We start from the raw sequence: 22,741 nt of genomic DNA on the forward strand, positions 1-22,741 counted from the left end.
AAAAAAACTCAAGTACATTTTAGCAGTACTGTCAGATGTTAACTTACATCTCTCAACAACACAGAGCATCACTATTGCACATCACTCGGTTATGAACACTGAGATGCTCAGGTCCCCAGGTTTCAGCCCAGGCCTGAGCACTTCCTACTGTTTTTCTTAGTGATGATGGAAGAAGGGAGCATAAGGTACCAGAAACACCGACACTTGAGCTAAAAGACTAAAGTGGTAGAGAAACAGCCTGAACAACCAACCTCTAAGAAAAAAAGAGACCACTTCCCTCCTTTCTGTTGGTGGGGAATCTGTGTTCAGCCATGTACCTGAACTTTGATAGTTGGGGCAGTTAAGCTCCTCTACCAAATTTGGGAGAGATGGAAGTGAGATATTCTAAGCCATCAAAACTTTAAATGGTGAATGTCTCATAATATGAACATAAAAAGGAAGATTAGCCCGGCTTAGGAAGAAAATACTGGCACACAGTAGGCACTCAATAAATAACAGATGGGGGGGGTTCACCTGTGGCACAGTGAGTAGGGCACCAGCCCCATGTACTGAGGATGGTGGGTTTGAAGCCAGCCCTGGCCAAACTGCAACAAAAAATAGCCGAGTGTTGTGGTGGGCGCCTGTAGTCCCAGCTACTCGGAAGGGTGAGGCAAGAGAATCACCTGAGCCTAAGAGCTGGAGGTTGCTGTGAGCTGTGATGCCATGGCACATTACTGAGGGCAACAGAGGGAAACTCTGTCTCAAAAATAAATAAAATAACGGATTGATGAACAAATGAGTAATTTACAACCACAAATAATTTACTCATCTTAAGCGAAAAGCCTCAACCCAATTCAGTAGCAAGAAAATAATTAAAGATATTGCACAGATACAAATGAAAAGTTGACTGCAAGGAACTATAAATGAGCTCAGTAACTTCTTTATGATTTCTCCCAATGAAAAAGATGAACTTCTAAAGACAGTAGATTGAACACACACAGTTAATTCCACGGAAACAGTATGTACGTGGCAAACTACGCAGCTGAACCAACAAGGCAATTACTAACTCCAGAGAAAACACACAGACTCCAAATGCGTATACAGTGTTTGAACCATCACAGTAATTAGAAATGCTGAATACCGAGCCATCAAAATTTGATAACTATGATGAGAATAGTGGAATAGAAAGTAGAAGGGATCTGATATGAAAGAGAGCTGAGTATCTCTGTTTGAGTGGGAAGTAAATAATAAATACCTAACCTGAAAAATAAAAATAACAGAAGAATGAATTGCGTCTGGGAGCAGGAATGGGTGAAGTAAAGCAGGTGGCAGGATCATTTGATTTGTGCAGCAAGCTTCCAAATCTATTTGAAATTTCAAACTCTGTACATGTTCTTTTAAAAAGTAAAAATATACTTAGATTACAAGTTATTACTGAGACAATCTGAGAAAAGCCCAAGATGATTTCTGAAAATACAAGTAAGACTTTGATTCCTCCAATGAGTTTTGCTCACGTAAAATTACTCTCTGTTGGATTGAAAAAAATAGAGAATTTTTCTACAGGCCTTAACTTTTACAAAAATTTTGTCAATGCAGTGTTAAAATAATAAAACACACTTAAGAAAACACCACTTGATTTCTCAACCTATTCTATTTATATAGTCTGTCACATTCTAATTTTTATTATTTTAAACAGAGAAATATTTATGTTAAATTGAACAGCTAAAGTTTTAAAAAGAACAGAGTAAAACTTTCCTCAGAATTCTAGCACAATCAGCAACACAGAGGTAAAAGTTATCTTTTAGCAGAATGCATAGTACCTCACAGTTCTTAGAAATAATACCCCCATTTAAAGGGGCAAAAACCTTTCCATTTGCAGGACATATCTTGGACACAGAGTATTCCCAAATATATAGCAAAGTCAGGAAAATAATAGAGGGGAAATAATAAATTTCACATTGTAGTTTCCTATAATTAGAAATATAATCAGACCTTCTGGGACATATAAAATGAAATGAATAGCAAAATAAAGATTATTCAAACAAAAGAGATTTAATTATGTGTTCCTACCCTTGGGGCACTCCAGTTAAGTTTAGGAAAAACACTGCCCCCCAGGGAGTTGATAGCTTCCTGGACTTTAGTGGTGAACTCAGGAAATTCTGGTGCCTACAGAGAGAAAGAAAAAATCATTTACGCACATCAATATCATCACAGTCACTAGGGAAAACAAGATCAAAATCTCATGGTTAAAGCTTAGGGTATTAAAAGCAGAATTTAGAATACAAATTACTATCAGAATTTTTTGAACCCAGTTAAACAGAATCAATGATCAAGAATATTTACCCGTTAGAGAAATGAAACAATCAGCTACTCAAAGGCATTTTCCAAGACAATCAAACCCACAAAACTAAGGACGGATGTCACTAGGCATCCGGGGATGTGAGGAAGGAATGAATAGTTCTCTGTACACCTATACAAAACCAGTATTTATCAAATGAAAGGAGACAGGTAGAATATCACCTGTACATACACTCCAGTTTTTAGAAATAACACCCGCATTTAAAGGGGCAGAACCCTTTCCATTTGCAGGACATATCTTGGACATAGAGTATTCCCAAAAGGCTTCATAAGAATGAAAAATAAGGCTCAGCGCCTGTGGCTCAAGCGGCTAAGGCGCCAGCCACATACACCTAAGGTGGCGGGTTCGAATCCAGCCTGGGCCTCCAAACAACAATGACGGCTGCAACCAAAAAATAGCCGGGCGTTGTGGCAGGCGCCTACTTGGGAGGCTGAGGCAGGAGACTCGCTTGAGCCCAGGAGTTGGAAGTTGCTGTGAGCTTTGATGCCACCGGCACTCTACCCAGGGTGACAGCTTGAGGCTTTCTCAAAAAAAAAAAAAAAAAAAAAAAAAATAAATAATGTGTGGTAAACTGTATTTAAATACTACTATGTCTAGACAAGTAAATTTTTATTGGTTTCCAGTTTTTGCTTTTGGAGATGGGGTCTTGCTATGCTGCCCCAGGTTGGACTCAAAACTTTTAGGCTCATGGGATTCTCCTGCTTCAACCTCCTAAATAGCTGGGACTACAGATGGACACCACCATGCTGGGCTTAGACAAGTTTCAAAAGTAGGACTTTGGTCAAATTAAAATGTTCTCTCATTTTTGGTTGATATAAAATATGTAAGATAATATATAATATATACGTATATACAAAATACTCTACATGTTCCAATCAACTAAGAAGTAAACAGAAATATGGCTGTTAAACAGGAACTTAAGCTTCCTGATGCCATTAGACCCTGCCTTAAACTTTAGGTCATTAGCAAAGGAGCTCACGGACATAAGGTAGAGAAAGGGAAAGGAAGAGAGATGCCTTTAGGGGAGACAGAAATAGAGAAACACTAACACAAATTCTCTGCATACTTCTTCCCATTATCCCATGTAAAGGGGACTGCTGCCCCCTAATGGGCAACTGCAAGTTGTGAAAAAATCCAGTGAGCAACTTCTTCCCTAAGGAAAAAACAGGCTAGGTCTAGAATTAATTAGACTAGGAATTATGAAATTAAATTAACTGCTCATGTGGATCCCCAAGATCTACCTCAGTTATGAGGGAAAAGAAACTTTGACAAGAGTGTGGGAGGTAGACAGGCTGATCTTTCTGCACGGTACCCGCCTCAATTCCAGGTAAAGCCGGCAGATGGGCCATCCCTGGGTGGGGGGGGGGGGGCTTGTCAAGACCACCCAAGATGAGAGGAGCCCTGAAGTGCCTAACAGGGCAAAGTCACGGCCACTACTCCTGCCTTGGAGTCAGCAGGTAGGCTGCTTAAGCCCTTAGCAGGGCTAAATCCTCTGAACTCCTGATCTGTGCCCTGCAGGAATGAAACTTGTTTTGCCCTCCTCCCCTTTTTTTTTGAGGCACAGTCTCAAGCTGTTGCCCTGAGGGGAGTTCACAGCTCACAGCAACCTCAAACTCTTGGGCTTAAGCAGTTCTCTTGTCTTAGCCTCCCAAGTAGCTGGGAGTACAGGCAGCCGCCACAATGCCCGGCTATTTTTTGGTTGTAGTTATCATAGTTGTTTAACAGGCCCAGGCTGGATTCGAACCTGCCAGCTCTGGTGTATGTGGCTGGCGCCCTAGCCACTGAGCTATACAGGCACTGAGCCTCCCTCCCCGTTTCTAAATACATCACTGTTGATAACTCACTACCTTGTGTTCCTGGCCAGTTCCTTTATCCAATCTCCCTGGGGGCTTGGAATTCTTCTAATCCTATGAGAATTTGGGCACCTTTACATTCTGTGTTATAGACCAATAAAAGGTTTCTGAGAAGTCAGAAAGTCACTGCACCTTCTCAATCTGCCACGTGGGGTGCAAGTCAAGGCAAGCTTCTCTCCTGGCTTTCAGATTGTATGCATTAAGTTAGTGTCAAGTCTCATTACCTCCCCCACCCGCATCATCTCCCAACCCAAGTCAGGGTTCACTGTGGGCTCCCGACAAAGAGTCTGAGAAACAGACCAAAGAAATACGTTTATTTTTATTTATTTATTTTCAAAATAGAGTCACACTTTGTTGCCCTCAGTAGAGTGCTGTGACACCACAGCTCACAGGAACCTCCAGCTCCTGGGCTTACGCGATTCTCTTGCCTCAACCTCCTGAGTAGCTAGAGCCAGAAGGGCCCACCACAACACCAGGCTATTTTTTGTTGTAGTTTGGCAGGGGCCGTGTTTGAACCCACCACCCTCGGTATATGGGGCCTGTACTCCACTCACTGAGCCACAGGCACTGCCCAAGGCATAAGTTTAAAAAAAATGGTAATATATACCCCAAACTAAAAAGCAAAAGGCTAGTGTTATCTCAAAATATCTCAAAATAGCACCTTTCCTTCTGCGGCAGATAAATCTAACCACTGGGCTGGTTAACAACGTATCTTTTAATTATTTGAAAGGATGCCACAGCCTCTGCCTCCCACTAGACTCCTTCTTCAGCTTAGATGTGTGAAACTAGAGTAACTTAGAGAGGCTTTCAAAATAAGTAATAGCATTAAGAGATTTTATTTTCCATTCACCTCTCCCTCTCAAAAGGAATTGTGATTTATGTTAAGCTAATAATTTTCTCATAATCACCTGAAGCTGCTGACCTGGGTCCATACAGTGCTGCCCAGAAATACCACTTACCTAAGATCTGGACTGGCAACATTCCCTACCAAGAGCAATTACACAAATGTTATAGTATGAAGGGGTTCAACCTTCAAAGACAGACAATTTAACTTTTCTATCCCATTAAACTTGACAACTGAGGATTGCTTTATATTTATATATTGCACTTGTTTGTTCATTTGTTTTAGAAATAAGGTCTTGGGCTGTCACCTAGGCTTAAGTGCAGAGGCACCATTGTAGCCCACTATAACCTCAAACTCCTGGGCTCACCTGGTCCTTCTGGCTCAGCCTCTTGAATAGCTGGGAATATGGGTGTGCATCACCATGCCTGGCTAACTTTTAAAATTTTTTGTAGAGGGGGGTCTTGCAATGTTGCCCAGGCTGGTCTCAAACCTCTGGACTCAAAGGATCCTCCATCTTCTACCCAGCCACTACCGCATTTAAAAACATGTGATCAGTTCCCTCAAAGTCTCAAAATCATTCAACTATTAGAAATCCTGGGCTCGGTGCCTGTGGCTCAAGCAGCTAAGGCACCAGCCACATACACCTGATCTGGCAGGTTCGAATCCAGCCTGGGTCCACCAAACAACAATGACAGCTGCAACCAAAAAATAGCCAAGCATTGTGGCAGGCACCTGTAATCCCAGCTACTTGGGAGGTGGAGGCAGGAGACTAGTTTGAACCCAGGAGTTGGAGGTTGCTGTGAGCTATGATGCCATGGCACTCTACCCAGGGTGACAGCTTGAGGCTCTGTCTCAAAAAGAAAAAAAAAAAAGTCCTGCTGTAAGGACCCTGAAACTAACGTGAAGTATAAAACATTTACTCAAAGTTTTCAGAAGAAGACCATGTACTGTCCACATACTACGCACCCTTGGGGATTACCTGATTACCAGCTCCCTGGGTCTGGGAGCTATTTCATAACTTGGCAAACTGTGAGTAAATGAGAGCAATGTGAACTAATTCTTACGGACATGCTACCTCATCTGAAGAGGTTTGCTTTGTCTCCCACCCTGGAAGGAAGTAAATCCAGTTTGGGCTCATTTACACCATTTCAATATTCCTGAACTATAAATTTAGGTCTTCTTCTTGGATTCTCTTTTGAACTTGTTCTAACATTTGTCTGGTTCCCTCATGAGTTAAAGAAATCTTCAGTATGCCTTAAAGACTTTTATATCTACATGGGAATCATGATTTTAACATTTTCTGAAAATTATCTATAAACAGATTTAACTAATATATCTTTTTGGTTTTAAGCTCATAGCTCAACCAACCAATTTAAAATAAGTGTAACATCTCAGCTGTCTGGAAAAAGTTTCTATTGCCAGTGGGAAGCACTCCTTCCATCTGGTGTCCTGTGCTCATCTAGACTCCCCTCTCACTTAGCCATCCTTCCAACCTCCCCAACCCGAGCACCAGGTACCACACTCATTTAGAGAGAGTAGATGTTTTTTGTTTTTTAAATTTTGGGGGTTTTGTGAGATGGAGTCTCACGGCAATGGTGTCATCATAACTCACAGCAACTTCAAACTCTCAAGCAATCTTGCCTCAAGCCTCTTGAGTAGCTGGGACTATAGGCACCCGCCACCACACCCAGCTAGTTTTTCTATTTTTAGTAGAGACGGGGTCCCTATTTCTTGTTCAGGCTGGTCTTGAACTCTTGGCTTAAGGGATCAGCCCTCCTAGGCCTCCCAGAGTACTAAGATTACAGGCAGCATTCTTATCTTGACCAACTTCTCTTATTTTTATATAGTATACAAAACATTGCTTAAAGTCACATATTTTTCTGTTTTTGCTTAAACTAATTTTCATGTCACTTGAATATACTTGAATAAGTAAATATAGATTTTTCACTTTAATTTAGGTTTCACACAATAGGGGACCAGAGAGTTTAATTTAGGTTTGATTCTTTCCCGCAGAGCTTAAGAGGAGTAAGTCAGTATGACTGTAAAATACTTCCTTTGTGACAAAGGGAAAAGAGAGCAAATTACAATGATTCACGTTCTTTTTTGAAATAATAAAGACCAGTCCACAAAGAAAAAGATACTTGAAACGGTGACGATCTGGGAATTTCAAGAGGTACCACTTAAACCCTGAAGCTCTCATCCTTATGTGATGGTGTGTCACGCTTACCGTGAGCGTGGCTGTGTTCTCATCATCAGACCACTGTGTGGAAAAGAGAACAGAAACAAAACATTACGTTTAAATGCTTCATGGGCTTCCCCAAAGCAGTGCTTCACCTAAAAATTATACAGAAACAGGAAATATCTTTTCCTGAATATATATTATGTGTAAAAATATGACAAAATGAGATTACCATTTAATTTCTCACTTCATCAAATGTAAGGTTAAGTTCTAAATATTAGAACCATTTCAGAGGTAATTTAAATTAGAACAGTCTAAAGAACAGATTATCTTGTACTAACCTGTATTTCTTCTGCTTCATCATCACTGTCTGGCTGAGAGCATGTTGGTGGTGGATCTTGCCTAAAAAAAATAAGTAAAAATTAAGCATTTTGGTACCATGTTGTCATAATTTTAGCTGTATTGAGTATATATACATATATTTTAAAAACAAACAGGCTTGGACTTGGAGAACAATATAAAGAAAATTTCACTTTAAGAGACAAAAACTATACCTTGCATGTATATCCTTATTCGTCAATTAAATATGTTAAATACAAAAAATTGTACTCTTTTTATAGAATATTCATAGAACACTTTTAGTTTGCAGAAAAGAAGAGTGGAAAGCACTGAGTCCAGATATTTCTGTTCCACCCTGATTGTAACTGTTCCTATTAACATCTTGCATTAATATGCTCTATTTCTTACAATGGAGGAACCAATATTTATGCATTATTATTAGGTAAAGTCTACATTCTCCACTGTTTGTATTTTACAGCTATGTAAACCTTGAAATATGCATCATTTCACATATCCAGCATTATAATGCTGTATAAAATAATTTCATTGCCCTAAAAGGATCCTATATTCCACATTTTTATCCTGATCCCTCTCTTCCTGCACTCTGGAAAACACTTACCCTTTTGTATACTTTTAATAGTTTTATCCTTTCCAGAATGTCATATATTTGGAATCATACAGCAGTTAGCCTTTTGAGACTGGTTCCTTTAGCACAGTAATAGATAATTATCCAGCTCGGCGCCATCGCAGTGGTTACAGCGCCAGCTACATACACCGTGGGTAGCGGGTTTGTACCCAGCCCAGGCCAGCTAAACAACAATGACAACTGCAATAACAACAACAAAAACAGCCAGGGGTTGTGGTGGCCACTTGTAGTCCCAGCTACTTTGGAGGCTGAGGCAAGAGAATCGGTTAAGCCCAAGAGTTGGAAATTGCTGTGAACTGTGATGCTAGGGCAGTCTACCCAGGGAGACAGAGTTAGATTCTATCTCCAAAAAAAAAAAAAAAAAATTTCTTCATGCCTTTTAATTCTCGATAAATCATTTCATTCATCATATGAATTAACAGTTTGTTTATCCATACACCAACTGAAGGACATCCTGGTTGCCTCCAATTTATGGAAATTATGAATAAAGGTATTATGAACATTTGTGTGGGCATATGGGTAAATACCTAGGAGGCCAATTTGTGGATTGTACAATTACACTATATTTAGCTTAAAGAGAAAAACAACTGGCCAAACTCCCTTCCAAGATGGCTGCAAAAATTTCCATTTCCACCAGCAGTGAACAAGAATTCTAATTACTCACATCCTTGCCAGCATTTGGATTTGGAATTGCCAATGCCTTGAATTTGAACCGTTCTTTCCGCGTGTGTGTGTGTGTGTGTGTGTATGTGAGAGAGAGAGAGAGAGAGATATCTTTCTTTATTACTAGCATGCAAGAGTTCTTAAATATTCTTGCCAGAAGTACTGTCAGATATAATTTGCAAATACTTTCTTTCATTCTGGCATTGTTTTAGCTTTTTTTTTTTGGATATGACACCAAACACATAAATAATAAGTAAAAAGTACATAAATTGGACTTCATTCCAATAAAAGTTCTGAACTTCAAGAGACACTATCGAGAAGCTAAAACAGGGGCGGTGCCTGTGGCTCAGTGAGGAGGACGCCAGCCCCATATACCGAGGGGGGCAGGTTCATGTGTAATGACTGTTAGAAAGGTGTGAGTCAGAACCCTCATCCAACTGCTCATGAAAATGTAAAATGTTGCAACTGCTTTGTAAAATAGTTTGGTAGTTTCTCAAACAATTAACTACACAGTTACCAGATGTCGCTACAGTTCTACTCCTATTTACACTCCCCAGGAAGTGAAAACACATCTATCTACATATAGAGGGTTGCCTACAGATAATTACACTGCCATTGCACACAAGGCCATGGGTAAAAACAAACTCAGTGTCATCGACTGATAAAAGGGTAAACAGAGTGTTTAACATCCATGAAATAAATTATTTATTCATCAAAAAGAAAAAGAGATAGAAACTAATAAAAAAAAGTGAAATTAATGGGAATACATATTCAGGAAGAGACAAAAGGATAAACTTTCTGCCTTCTTCGCAGAAATCACTTAAAACAAGGAAAAGAAACCTCAAACTCCATCTCTAATAATACAAACCATTATCTACAGTGAGAAAGTCTGCCAAGGACAAGGAAGATGAAATAGGACGAAGACACCAAAGTAAACATCTCCAGAGCTGCCTGCATAGCGGATCCGACACCCCTGGGGAGCAAAACCAAGAATCTTTCCTTTCTGAAATGAAAACAGCACACTGTGGGCTGGGGTCAGAGAAGGAATACTCATCAAGTACTGTCTTAAAGAAGCCAGTAAGGGGCAGTGCCTGTGGTTCAGTCCCATATACCGGAGGTGGTGGGTTCAAACCTGGCCCTGGACAAAAAAACTACAAAAAAAAGAAGCAGCAGCAGCAGCAGCAGCCAGTAAGCAAAGCAGGGTGTTGCAAAGGGCCATCCAGCGGCCAATCTTCACTGCCTAGAGGGGAAACAGAGGCTGAAAGAACTCAGAGGGAAAACTCATAACACTGCCTGGGTCTCCCCTCAACTACAAATGATTTGTGCAGGATGAACTCACATCATTGTGGGGAAGTCCCAACAAGAACCAGCAGAGGTGCTCTACAGAGACTACAAAAGAGAAAGGAGCGGAGGCATCTGGCTAAGTATGTGCCTTATGTTCTCTCTTGAAACTACTAAAGAGAGGAACGATCTCAAGAACAAGAATGAGCAAAAAGAAGACAACCACAGAAGATGGCAACAGAAGTTTGGAAAACAAAAAGCCAATGGTAGCAAGAGGGTAGAACTTGGAGCTATTACAGGAGATGGGATAGAAGCTCTGAAGCCCACCGGAAGGAGGAGTAAGACACACACGTCTTTCTTACCTGCACACCCCCGGCAATTAACCCTCATTAGGCCCTTAGGTAAGCAGGCGAAGCGTTCATGTACATACTGGCACAGAAGAACACAGAGGGAAATGCTAGACTGGAATGATGTGAAAGTCACACTGAACAGGACGATCCTTCGCCTTTGTCCTTCCAACCTGCTCCCAGAACACAGACGGACAGAGGGCGTCTTCTCTGTAGGAACTGGACAATCCCAGAAGACATAACTATCATCTGGGAATCCTCTGTCAATACTTTTGTCAATAAGCCCCACATAGCCCCACAAAGTTTGCAGATTCACTCTTAAATAAAAATAATAAAAGCGTACAATCATTAGAAAACTTAAGAAAAGCTCTAAGATGAAAAAAATATCAGAAAAGGAGAGAAAAAAAGTATGTGAAAGAAAAGGACAATAAAGGGACCACATAAAAAAATATTTTATTTATTTATTTAGAGACGGTCTCATGTTGCCTTTGGCAGAGTGCCATGGTGTCACAGCTCACAGCAACCTCAAATTCCTGGGCTCAAGTGATTCTCTTGCCTCAGCCTCCCAAGTAGCTGGGATTACAGGTGCCTACCACAATGCCCGGCTATTTTTTTGGTGCAGTTGTCATTGTTGTATAGCTGGACCAGGCCAGGTTCGAACCCACCAGCCTCGGTGGATGTGGCCGGTGTCTTAACCACTGAGCTATAGGCACTGAGCCTATAGATAGATAGATAGATAGATTTTTTTGTAGAGACAGAGTCTCACTTTATTGCCCTCAGTAGAGTGCTGTGGCATCACAGTTCACAGCAACCTCCAACTCCTGGGCTTAGGTGATTCTCTTGCCTCAGCCTCCTGAGTAGCTGGGACTATAGACACCCGCCACAACGCCCAGCTATTTTTTTGTTGCAGTTTAGCCGGGGCCGGGTTTAAACCCACCACCCTTGGTATATGGGGCCAGTGCCCTACCCACTGAGCCACAGGCGCCACCTGATAAAAAATATTTTTTAAAAATCATTAACATCCTTAAAGATGAAAGATTTCACATCCATGAAGGAACAACAGGAGGCTATAAACAAGGGACAGAGGAAAAGCTCAAACTTGTAAAAGCTGAAAACATGATAGCTGAAATTTAAAACTCAATGGAATGAAAAGTTAAAAAGCAATATTCAGAAAACAGAACAAAGAAAACAAAGAAATAGACAATAAAGAAGAATTTATAAAATTCAGAGAATTAATCCTCTAGATCTGATACCTAATAATAGAAGATCCAGAAAGAGAAACAAGAAAATTATCAAAGATATGCTTTCCTGTCTCCAAACAGGAAAATACTGGTCTCCAGAATGAAAGCCTTCACCAAGTACATGGCAAAAACCAAAAAAAAAAAAAAAAACCTTGGCTCAGTGCTGTAGCTCAGCAGCTGGGGCGCCAGCCACATACACCAGAGCTGGCGTGTTCAAACCCAGCCCAGGCCTGCCAAACAACGACAACTCTAACAAAAAAATAGATGGGTGCTGTGGCAGGCACTTGTAGTCCCAGCTACTTGGGAGGGTGAGGCAAGAGAATCGCTTAAGCCCAAAGAGTTTGATGTTGCTGTGAGCTGTGATGCCACAGCACTCTACTGAGGGTGACATAGTGACAGTGTCTCAAAAAAAAAAAAAAAAAAAAAGAAAAAGATATCTACCCCAATTCCAAAACAATTCTGGTCCCAAGCATGTCTGATAAGGGATACTCAACCTGTCGGTGCCAATTATAATACATAGGTATATTCATATTTTCACTGTTTGCAACTCTGTAGTTGCTGTTTTTCTGTTTTGACAGATGGGCACTGATGCAAAGTTCGTGAGCAGCAATGGGAGAACTGAGATGTTTAACTATGTCACCCGCCTCCAGAGCCAGCGCTCTCATGTATCAGCCCTGTGCTTGACATAACATGGAAAACACAAATCTTAAGCATTAGCATCATAACTTTGGCCAATTTAGTCCTCAGTATTTAGACAGCTACTGTACAAAAAGTTAATTAAAATGTGGAGAAGTGGCTCGGCGCCTGTGGCTCAAGCGGCTAAGGTGCCAGCCACATACACCCAAGGTGGCGAGTTCAAAGCCCAGGCCCACCAAATAACAATGATGGCTGCAACCAAAAAATAGCGGGGCCTTGTGGCAGGCGCCTGTGGTCCCAGCTACTTGGGAGGCTGAGGCAGGAGACCCGCTTGAGCCCAGGAGTTGGAGGTTGCTGTGAGCTATGATGCCATGGCACTCTACCCAGGGGGACAGCTTGAGGCTCTGTCTCAAAAAAAAAAAAAATAATGTGGAGAAGTGATACACATTAGCCAAAATCTTAATAGACTGACAAACCAGAACATCAATTTCTTAATTTACAGAGGAGGGTGTGGTATGACTTTATAGTGACTGTTCCTACTGAGAAGAACCCTTAGCAAACAGTATATCCTCAAAAAATATAAATGGGGCTTGGTGCCAGTGCTCAGTGAGTAGAGTGCCAGCCATATACACCAAGGCTGGCAGGTTCTAGCCAAGCCTGGGCCTGCTAAACAATGACCAAAAAATAGCCAGGCCTTATGGTGGGTGCCTGTAGACCCAGCTACCCAGGAGGCTGAGGCAAGAGAATCACTTAAGCCCATGAGTTTGAGGTTGCTGTGAGCTGTGATGCCATAGTATTCTACCAAGGGTGACATAATGAGACTCTGTTTTTTAAAAAAAAAGTAAATGGAATTACTATTCTCTGCAGTTTTAGAGACTCTATGCTAAGTTATAACCGTACATAAGACATATAAAGAGGTTACAGTCTGGAGAGAAGGCGTGTCCTCGGTATGGAAGTAGAGGGAGATGAGGCCTGAAGAAAGGGCCATGGGCCACGGCAGACTCCTACAGCCATTTCCTCCTTCTTTACCAATAAAAACTCCAATCTTTTCAGACACCAAGTACTCCATACCTAACTGCACTCACCCCAGTCACACTAGTGACTACCATTCAGTCCAAGCTAATCATAATTATTCCAGCTCCCCTGCCAAGGTCTATGACCCAACCCTGACCAAAAGGCTGGCAGGAAAGTTTTCCCAGGTCTCAGAAATGGACTTGGGACAGGACCTCTGGGTATGATTTTGTGAGGACATGATGCTTGGAACTACTATAGCTTATTTGGACTCTAGAGAACAAAGTTAAGAAATTACAGAAGAGCTGACTTTGAGTCCTAACATCACTGAACTACTCTTACTTTCCAATAGTGTAAATACTTTGCAAGAACATAAGCAGACTTAAGGCTTCTCATTATAGGGCTTATGACATGAAATAACATATTGGTCTCATTCACGAAGTCATTTTTAAAGCTGGATATTCTATGATTGAAACCAAAATCAACAGACAGAAGTAGCAGGTGTGAAGTGAACTGGATGGCAGGTAAGGAAGTGGGTAAGACGCCAGACAGCACAAAGACCACACTTCCTTTACAGATGAGCCCGATGACATAACCTCCAGATTCATGTTCTGCTTATCAGTTTCTATGTAACAAATAACTTGGAAGCTTAGAGAAAAGCATTCAGTTAGGAATTTCACCTGCTGAAATAGGTACACTAATACACTAATGTGAATGGATGCAGCCATTAGGAAGTTACTTGGCAATGCTGGTCAAGAATCTTAAAAATATTCATAACATTTGCTCTACGCTTGTAGTTTAGATTCTTATTACACAGAAATAATCCTAATGGCAGATAATGCTCCATGCAAAAACATGTTAGCTGAGGAATTCTTTTTCAGTAAAGTTGGAAATGACCTGTCCAAAAAACCAAAAAATGATTAGGTCAATTGAACATGGAAATTCTGAAGTCATTCAAAACAATTTAAAAAAAAAAATTTTTTTTTTGAGACAGAGCCTCAAGCTGTCTGTCCCCCTGGGTAGAGTGTCGTGGCATCACAGCTCAGAGCAACCTCCAACTCCTGGGCTCAAGCGAGTCTCCTGCCTCAGCCTCCCAAGTAGCTGGGACCACAGGCACCTGCCACAACACCCAGCTATTTTTTGTTTGCAGCCATCGTTGTTTGGCAGGTCTGGGCTGAATTTGAACCCACCACCTAAGGTGTATATGGCTGGCGCCTTAGCCACTTGAGCCACAGGTGCCAAGCCTTAAAATTGTTTTTTAAAATGCAGGGAATAGCTTATGCTATGATGTACAATGAAAAAAGGAATGCAAAACTACATGTGCAGTATGCTAACAACTTAGGATAAAAAAATGTATAAAAAACTAAAGAGGGCTCAGCGCCTATAGCACAGTGGTTACGGCATCAGCCATATACACTGAGGCTGGCAGGTTCAAACCCAGCCCAGACCAGCTAAACAACAATACAACAATATAACAATTCAACAATACAATTGCAGAAAAATAGCCGGGCATAGTGGCTGGCACCTACAGCCCCAGCTACTTGGGAGGCTGAGGCAAGAGAATTGCTTAAGCCCAAGCACTCTACTGAAGGCGACATAGTGAGACTCTGTCTCCAAAAAGGAAAAAAAAAAGACTAAAGAGACTGGGCTCGGTGACTCATGCCTGTAATCCTACTGCTCTAGGAGACTGAGGCAGGAGGATCCCTTGATCTTTGGAGTTCAAGATCAGTCTGAGCAAGAATGAGACCTGGTCTCTCCTAAAAATAGAAAAATTAGCTGGGCTGTGGGACAGCTGCCCATAGTCTTAGCTATTAGGAGGCTGAGGCAGGAGGCAGGAGGATCACTTGAACCTAGGAGTCTGGGATTGCTATAAGCTCAGCTGATGCCATGGCACTCCATCCAGGCAAGAGTCTTACTCTGTTTCTCAAAGGAAAAAAAAAAAGAAAGAAAGAAAGAAAGAAAAGAAAAAAAAAAGAGAGACTAAAGAAAATATGCTAAGGCGGTGCCTGTGGCTCAGTGAGTAGGGCTCCAGCCCCATATACCAAGGATGGCAGGTTCAAACAGGGCCCCAGCCAAACTGCAACAAAAAATGGCCAGGTGTGTGACAGCTGGTCCCAGCTACTTGGGAGGCTGAGGCAGGAGGGTTGCCTGAGTCCAAGAGCTGGAGGTTGCTGTGAGCTGTAATACCACAGCTCTCTACTGAGGGCAACAAAGTGAGCCTTTTTTTTTTTTTTAAGACATAGCCTCAAGCTATCACCCTGAGTAGAGTGCCGTGGCATCACAGCTCATGGCAACCTCCAATTCCTGGGCTCAAGTGATTCTCCTGCCTCCGCCGCCCAAGTAGCTGGGACTACAGGTGCCCACTACAATGCCCAGCTATTTTTTGGTTGCAGCCATCATTATTGTTTGGCGGGCCTGGGCTAGATTCAAACCTGCCAGCTCAGATGTATGTGGCTGGAGCCACAGATGCCAAGCCAAAAGTGAAACTCTTTCTCTTAAAAAAAAAAAAAAAAAAAAAGAAAGAAAGAAAAAGAAAATAAAATATGCTAAAATAGCAATGTCATCTGCTTTTAGATGGTGAAATTATGGATAATTTTTCTGCAGTTTTCAAATTTACTACATGAGCAAGTACTACTTTTACAATGTTTTAAAAAGGACATCTTTTACAAGTGATAGAATCTCAAAGTATTCATATTACTGTCCCTTTCCACTATTCCAGAATTTATCTTACCAAGGTATTTCATACATATGCCTATAGTTTATGCCAAGGAAAGATACCTAATTGATATATCTCAAATATCTGCAAATAGCACAGAGCAGTTCCCTACTGGCCTACCAACAGCAAAGACAGAATATTCAACTAAGCCTAGTTCATTAACTCCTCCATATTTATTCCTAACTATAATGCTTTATCTCTTGATGCAAAAATATATCTCATGTATAGGAGCTAAAATACCACAAATTAATACGTGCGGTTATAGTATTCTATAAATAATATTTTTAATACACACACTCACTCAACTAACTCTTACTATCTAAATTTAGCGAAGCAAAAAGGGTTAGGATAGCCAAGGAATATACTAGGATAGCTACACACCCAAACTACATAAACAAACCCAAAACCTGAGCTTTTGAGAGACATGTTTAAAAACCAGCATTCAGCAACGAAGTGGGATGACAATGCAATTGAATGTCAAAGTGTTACACTGCACTGAAGCAGCCCTGCTGTGACGCTTATATACACTAAGTTTTATCTGTAGTCCTGTCTGTAATGAACACAGCCCATGTTACAGTCTTTTGTTACAACACTGGGGTGTTTTAGAAGTTAGAAGGCAGCTTGGGAGCACAACCTCTCTTGAAACTTCTCCTGTCTTCCTTTCACTTACTCTGTCTCCCCAAGTCAAGCTACAGAGACTAAAAATATGCCCTAGTCTTCCCCTGCCTTTCTGTCTTAGAGCTGGCCACAAAGAAACTCTCTGATCTACCTTATCAGATGGTATGCCCTAAGCTCTCCACGTCAGAAGGGCTCCTGTCCCACATCTGGGAGGAAGGAATGCCGCACACAGAGGCCACGAAGAATCTGACCAGACAGCTTTGCTGGTTTCCCAGGCAGTCTACTAGCATTAAATCATACTCGTTTTAGTCCAATCACACTTGTACACAGTTGTCAATCTAGCCTATCCAGTGAAGTTTCTAATAAAAGGACCAAGAGGACAGAGTCCAAAGAACTTCTGGACAAGTGAACACATGGAGGGGTTCCTGGAGGGTCGTGTGCCCAGCCAGGGAGAGCATGGAAGCTCCTCTTCCCTCAACTCACCCTATGCATCTCTTCACCTGTATCCTTGGTAACATCCCTTAAAGTAATACACCAGTAAATCTAAGCAAGTGTTTCCCTGAGTTCTGAGAGTTGCTCTAGCAAATTTCATCAGACCCAAGGAGGGGGCCCTGGATTTACAGCTGGTCAGTCGGAAGCACAGGCAAAACCACCTGGGGCATCAAAATGGGAGGGCAGTCTTGGGGACTAAGATAGGGACTAGAGAAACCTTTCTGGGGAATAGAAGTGCTCTACATCTTGAATGGAGTCGTACTAAAATACGTGTAATCCATTTGTCAAGATCTGTCAAATTATACACTTCAGATCCATGCATTTCACTGCAAATGTACCTCTTTTTTTTTTTTTTTTTTTTGAGACAGAGTCTCAAGCATCACCCTGGGTAGAGTGCCCTGGTAGCAAAGCTCACAGCAACCTCCAGCTCAGACTCAAGCAATTCTCTTGCTTCAGTTTCTCTATTTTAGTAGAGATGGGGCCTCGCTCTTGCTCAGACTGGTCTCAAACTCCTGAGCTCAAGCAATCCACCCATCTCGGCCTCCCAGAGTGCTGGGATTACAGGCATGGGCCACTGCGACTGGCCTACCTTATTTTAATTATATCTACAATTTTCAAGTTTTTCATCTATAAAAGTAACCCAACCTAAAATAACTACTCTTTTGAAATCCAATAAACATTGCTTTTCTCAACCTCAGCAAATGACATTCTTGACACGCTCTTCTCCATCATCAAGTAAAGACGGTACAAGAGCCAAATCATCTCAAATCTGCTCTTTCCCCCTGTGCTGTCACCACCTCAGTTGACCCCACTAGCAGGTCTCAAATCCTTGCAACAATTCTGCAAGGTAAGCACTATCCTGTCACCTGCCCCATTCACAGACAAGGAGACTGAGGAAGAGAAAACTAGAAAATGGCAAAGAGATGATACAGAACGAGGCAGTCTGACTAAAGCCCCAGCACTACACCATACTGACGCCCACAAAAGGCGAAGCTGAACTGTTAACTCTGACAGGGCAAAGGCCTCTTTGTTTACTTTCCTCGGCAACAGGGGCCTGTCTGTCTGTGATGCCCCTATCCCGTTTTGTAAACTTTCTTACTGTATAAATCTCTCTTTCTCTTCCTCATTAAACCTTGTCCCACGCTTGCCTTAAAAAAAAAAAAAAAAAAAAGGCAGAGTCCTCATGGGAGTTGTGCATTCCTCCCGCAGCGCAGTGCAACCCTGTGTGCGGCACAGCACTAACAGCATGTAATACAGAGTGTGCCTGAATCAGAGGCTGCGCAAGCATCTGGCCAGTGAAAATCAGTTGCTTTTTGATGTGTTTATAGTACTGAAATGTATTGCGTTTTTTCTAATATTAGGAGTCATTTGATTTACAGTCTCATTTATATAAGATGATATGTGCTATATTTGGGAATAATAAAATTAAGTCTGTGAATATCCCAAATTTGAGACTTGTCTAACTTCTCTACTGTTTCTTTATCCTCCAATTACTCCAAATTAATGAGATTTTAACTTTCCTTCTCTTTCTTTATCCTCGTATTATTCCAAGTTAATGAGGTTTTAAAATAATACTTTTCAGGTTATTAAGGGGCTGTAAATGCCAAAACCAGAAACGTAACCCAGAACGCTGCACTTAAAATCTGTCAGGCCAAAGTATGAAGTCAATGTAGTGTTACCAAATCATACAACTCTATTTCTAAGGTTTATGCATCCAACAAATGTTTACCGAGCACCTCTGAAGTATCAGACACTGTCCCATGAGCTGGGATAAACAAAATCTGCCCACTGCCTGTTCTCATGAAGTTGCAGTCGATAGAACAATTAAGAGATTTATGTTGAGTAGGAATAATTGTTATGCAGAAAAATAAAAGAAGGTTGGGGATAAAGTGTGATAAACCAGCAAGGGTTTATGGTCAGGATGGTGAAGGATAAACACTTAGATAAAACGACCTCTGAGAAGACACATGAATGAAATGACTGTAACTTCACTAAATTTGAGTTTGCACTAAAAAGGATGAAATACTTCTTCCCTTTAGAAATAGAGGAACTGTTTGGTAGTTTCTCTACAAGGTGTGGGTGGGGCCATAGTAGGTCAACTATGAAGAACAATGGACAATGAATTTTTTATGGCAAAAACTGAAGGCTCTCAAAAGTGCACCCCTCCATCCTGCTACCTTCAGAAGGCAAAGTTATATCCTTTTCCGAAAGGCACAGATGAAAGTAAAAGACTCCACTTCATAGCTAGTAATTATTACAAAGGGAAGTACCCAACTGTGAAAATATTAATTGAGCACTGGCAAAGATCACCAGACAAAGATCACCACATAGTTTGAGCCAGGAAAGAAAAAGAACTAAGGGAGAGATTGGTGCCTAAGCTAATGTATTCATTTCATATGCTAACTGTTGAGATTCATCATCATCACATTTATGATAAAGTTTGAGGAATGTTTTTTTTATGTACTTTACCTTCCAGAAACCACCAGAGTTCCATCATCGAGTAAATAATCTTTCACATTTTGAGGAAGTGGAAGAATGACACTAAAAAAAAAGGCAATTAAAAAAACATCATTTTAAAAGACAATCATAAGCAAAGAGACAAAAGCCCACACTCAATTTTTTAATTATTTGTCCTTTTTATTTTAATATGAAGTGTTAATAATGTAGCAGCAAAGGAATTAGAGTAACATCAATAAATACAGCAGTTTATAGGCCTGGGTATAGGGGCTCATGCCTGTAATCCTAGCACTCTGGGGAGGCCAAGGTCGGCAGACTGCTTGAGCTCACCAGTTCCACACCAGCCTGAGCAAGAGCAAGACCCAGTCTCTAAAAATACCTGGGCGTTGTGGCGGATGCCTGTAGTTCCAGCTACTTGGGAGGCTGAGACAAGAGGACTGCTTGAGCCCAAGAGACTGAGGTTGCTGTGAGCTAAGACGCCATGGCACTCTACCAAGGGTGACAAAGTTAGACTCTGTCTCAAAAAAAAAAAAAAGTGCAGTTTACATAATTACTACAAAGGTCTTTGTGGCAAAGAAACAAACAAAGAAAAAACAGAACCAGATGAAAATCATACTATGAAAGCAACAAGCTCAGAAGAACTCAGAGTGAGCACAATGTTTCTGTGTCAGAGACCTGCAGATATTTGCTGCAACACAGAAAAGGCAGCAAAGTAAACCAGAAGAGGGCAGAAGTATACTCAGGACCTGGAAACCAGTCTTTGGGAGGCAATGAGCACTTAAGGCTAAGAATTCTTGATGTGTCTGGATGGGTTTGGGTGGCATTCTATTGAACAGATTACCAGCTATAAAGCTGCTTAACTGGGCATGCTTTAGCCTAATTTGTTTCAGACAATGATAATTAAAGATGGCAAAGTCATACTTGAAGTCACTTAAAAACTTAGGAGAGAATTTGTTTTTCCTTGTAATAATAAATCATTACAAATTATTGTCACAGATACCTAAAAGTAATGCTATTATTTTGATCTTTTTTTTTTTTTTTTTTTTTTTTTTTTTTTGAGACAGAGCCTCAAGCTGTCCCCCTGGGCAGAGTGCCGTGGCATTACAGCTCACAGCAACCCCCAACTCCTGGGCTCAAGCGAGTCTCTTGCCTCCACCTCCCAAGTAGCTGGGACCACAGGCGCCCGCCACAACGCCCGGCTATTTTTTGGTTGCAGCCGTCATTGTTGTTTGGCGGGTCCGGGCTGGGGATTCGAACCCGCCACCTTAGGTGTACGTGGCTGGCGCCTTAGCCGGTTGAGCTATAGGCGCTGAGCCTATTATTTTGATCTTGAGATGTGTATTTTTCAAACAGTGAAAAAAGATTACAGGCTGCTTTAACAGAGTCAATAGAATATCGTCATATATTTATGAAACAAGTTTTTTTTGTCATATTACAAATGATTCTGTACACCAAAAAAATTAACGGGTCACTCTGGTTTCTAAAATTAATATTTGATTTGCCAAAGTTACAATTTCACACTCAAAAACCTAGTTCTTCCTCAGGTTTTTAAATTCAACTGAAAATCTTACTCTGTTTATAAATCTAAATTTTAATCAATTTCAAACAAGCCTTTAGAATTTGGAAGGCTCTTTAAAAACGTAAACTCTTCATAAAAATTTATTCAATTTTATTTTTAAAACATTGTCTATTGTCTGATTACAAATAAGCTTTCTCAAGTACTTAACTCATAAAGGTAACAGTTACTGTAAGAATAGTAAACCGAAGGTTCTCCCAAACATTCCAATACTGTTTAAGAACATGACATTTTTCCTTATGCATTTAACTTATCACAACTCTAAACCAACTACACAATGTCTTAAAGTATATATCTGATTGTTATTGAATGAAAAAAATAATACAATGAATCATCAGTATTTGAAATGTTGGCACGCAAAATAAATAACAGCAAACTCCAGTTTTCTATCGCCTCTTTTTAATTAACAGATAAAACTGTACGTTAATTATAGGGTACCTCAAGTTTTTAAGTATACAGACGTAGAAAGTGGAATGGTTTAATCTGGCTAACAACTGCATTACCTCACAGTTATTTTTCTGGTACAAACAGTACATAGCCATGCTCTTTGCATTTCTTTTTTTTTTTCTCTAAGTAATATCTCTCTAAGAGAAATACTTGCACTTATTCCTCCCTCGCTAACAGTCATTATGTATCATTTGACCAGAAACTCTCCAAACTTCCCCCTCACACGAGGCGGAAAGCAATTAAGTCCCTGGCGAGTTAGTGAGTGGCAAAGCCCAGATGGACCGGTTCTGCAGATACCTTGCACCTGTGGCCATTCTACAAGTAGCGAGGGATGGTGAACTGCCAAGCCTAAGCCAGGTCAACCCACCACTCACCCCGCCCTCGACTCCACTGAACCCCCAACTGCCCTCCTAACTCCCCAGCACACTCCCCTGCTCGCAAACACAGACCTTTTTAGCCTCCCCACTCAGGAAGCCAACACCTCGACACTGTCGCTCCCGTCCAGGCGGGAGAAGGCCTGCTTTTTTTTCCCCCCCTGGAAGCAGGAATTCGCCCAATGTCGCAGTTCCCTCCCGCCAGTCGGCCCGGAGTAACCCCTCCCACCTTACCTCTTGATGGTAAGGCTTCGGAAGAGCGGGTACCACGCGGAGAACTGACAGTGCAGCACATGCTCCTTCTTCATCCTCCAGCTGCCGCCGTCGCTGCCTTTCCCTCTCCTGCCTGCGCGGCCCGGGAACCCTGGGCTCCGGTCCCGGAAGTGCCTGTCGAGCTATTTTGGTTCAAGGACTCTTCCGGTCCTTAAAGCAAAGGAGGAAGGCGGAGGAAAGGAAGTGGAGGCGAGTCGTGGGGCGTATTCTTGACACGCATGCACACGCGCACACAGAAAGAATTTTGGTTTCCAAAGAGGAACTGCGGCAGTGTTGGCAAAGTAACTTTAAGAAGGATCCGAGTCCGCTTTCGGCCTAGTCGCACCTTGACCCGGAAGGTAATCATCTACAGCTAGGTCAGAGGCGGCGGCTCTACGGGTGCCGAGAGAGGGCGCGCGCATATCCTCCTA

The 22,741-nt window shown here is 41.5% G+C and overlaps 1 protein-coding gene across 2 annotated transcripts in view; it reads right to left on the bottom strand.

Moving 5' to 3' along the window:
* Positions 1-22,656, bottom strand: part of CDC123 (cell division cycle 123) — a 51,755-nt gene extending 29,099 nt beyond the window's left edge. Inside the window, exons 1-5 of one of the 2 annotated variants that reach the window (XM_003786812.1) lie at positions 22,293-22,656; positions 19,674-19,745; positions 7,556-7,616; positions 7,263-7,295; positions 2,050-2,145 (exon numbers count right to left, since the gene is read on the bottom strand). In XM_003786812.1, coding sequence (XP_003786860.1) covers positions 2,050-2,145; positions 7,263-7,295; positions 7,556-7,616; positions 19,674-19,745; positions 22,293-22,366 — 336 coding nt within the window. In that variant the 5' untranslated portion in view covers positions 22,367-22,656. The remainder of the gene's footprint in view (positions 1-2,049; positions 2,146-7,262; positions 7,296-7,555; positions 7,617-19,673; positions 19,746-22,292) is intronic. The other variant, XM_023511422.1, reaches the window with a different exon arrangement.
* Positions 22,657-22,741: the final 85 nt, after the last annotated feature.

Source organism: Otolemur garnettii, unplaced genomic scaffold (assembly GCF_000181295.1).
Source record: "Otolemur garnettii isolate 467f Iridium unplaced genomic scaffold, OtoGar3 scaffold00019, whole genome shotgun sequence".
Lineage (NCBI taxonomy): Eukaryota > Metazoa > Chordata > Mammalia > Primates > Galagidae > Otolemur > Otolemur garnettii.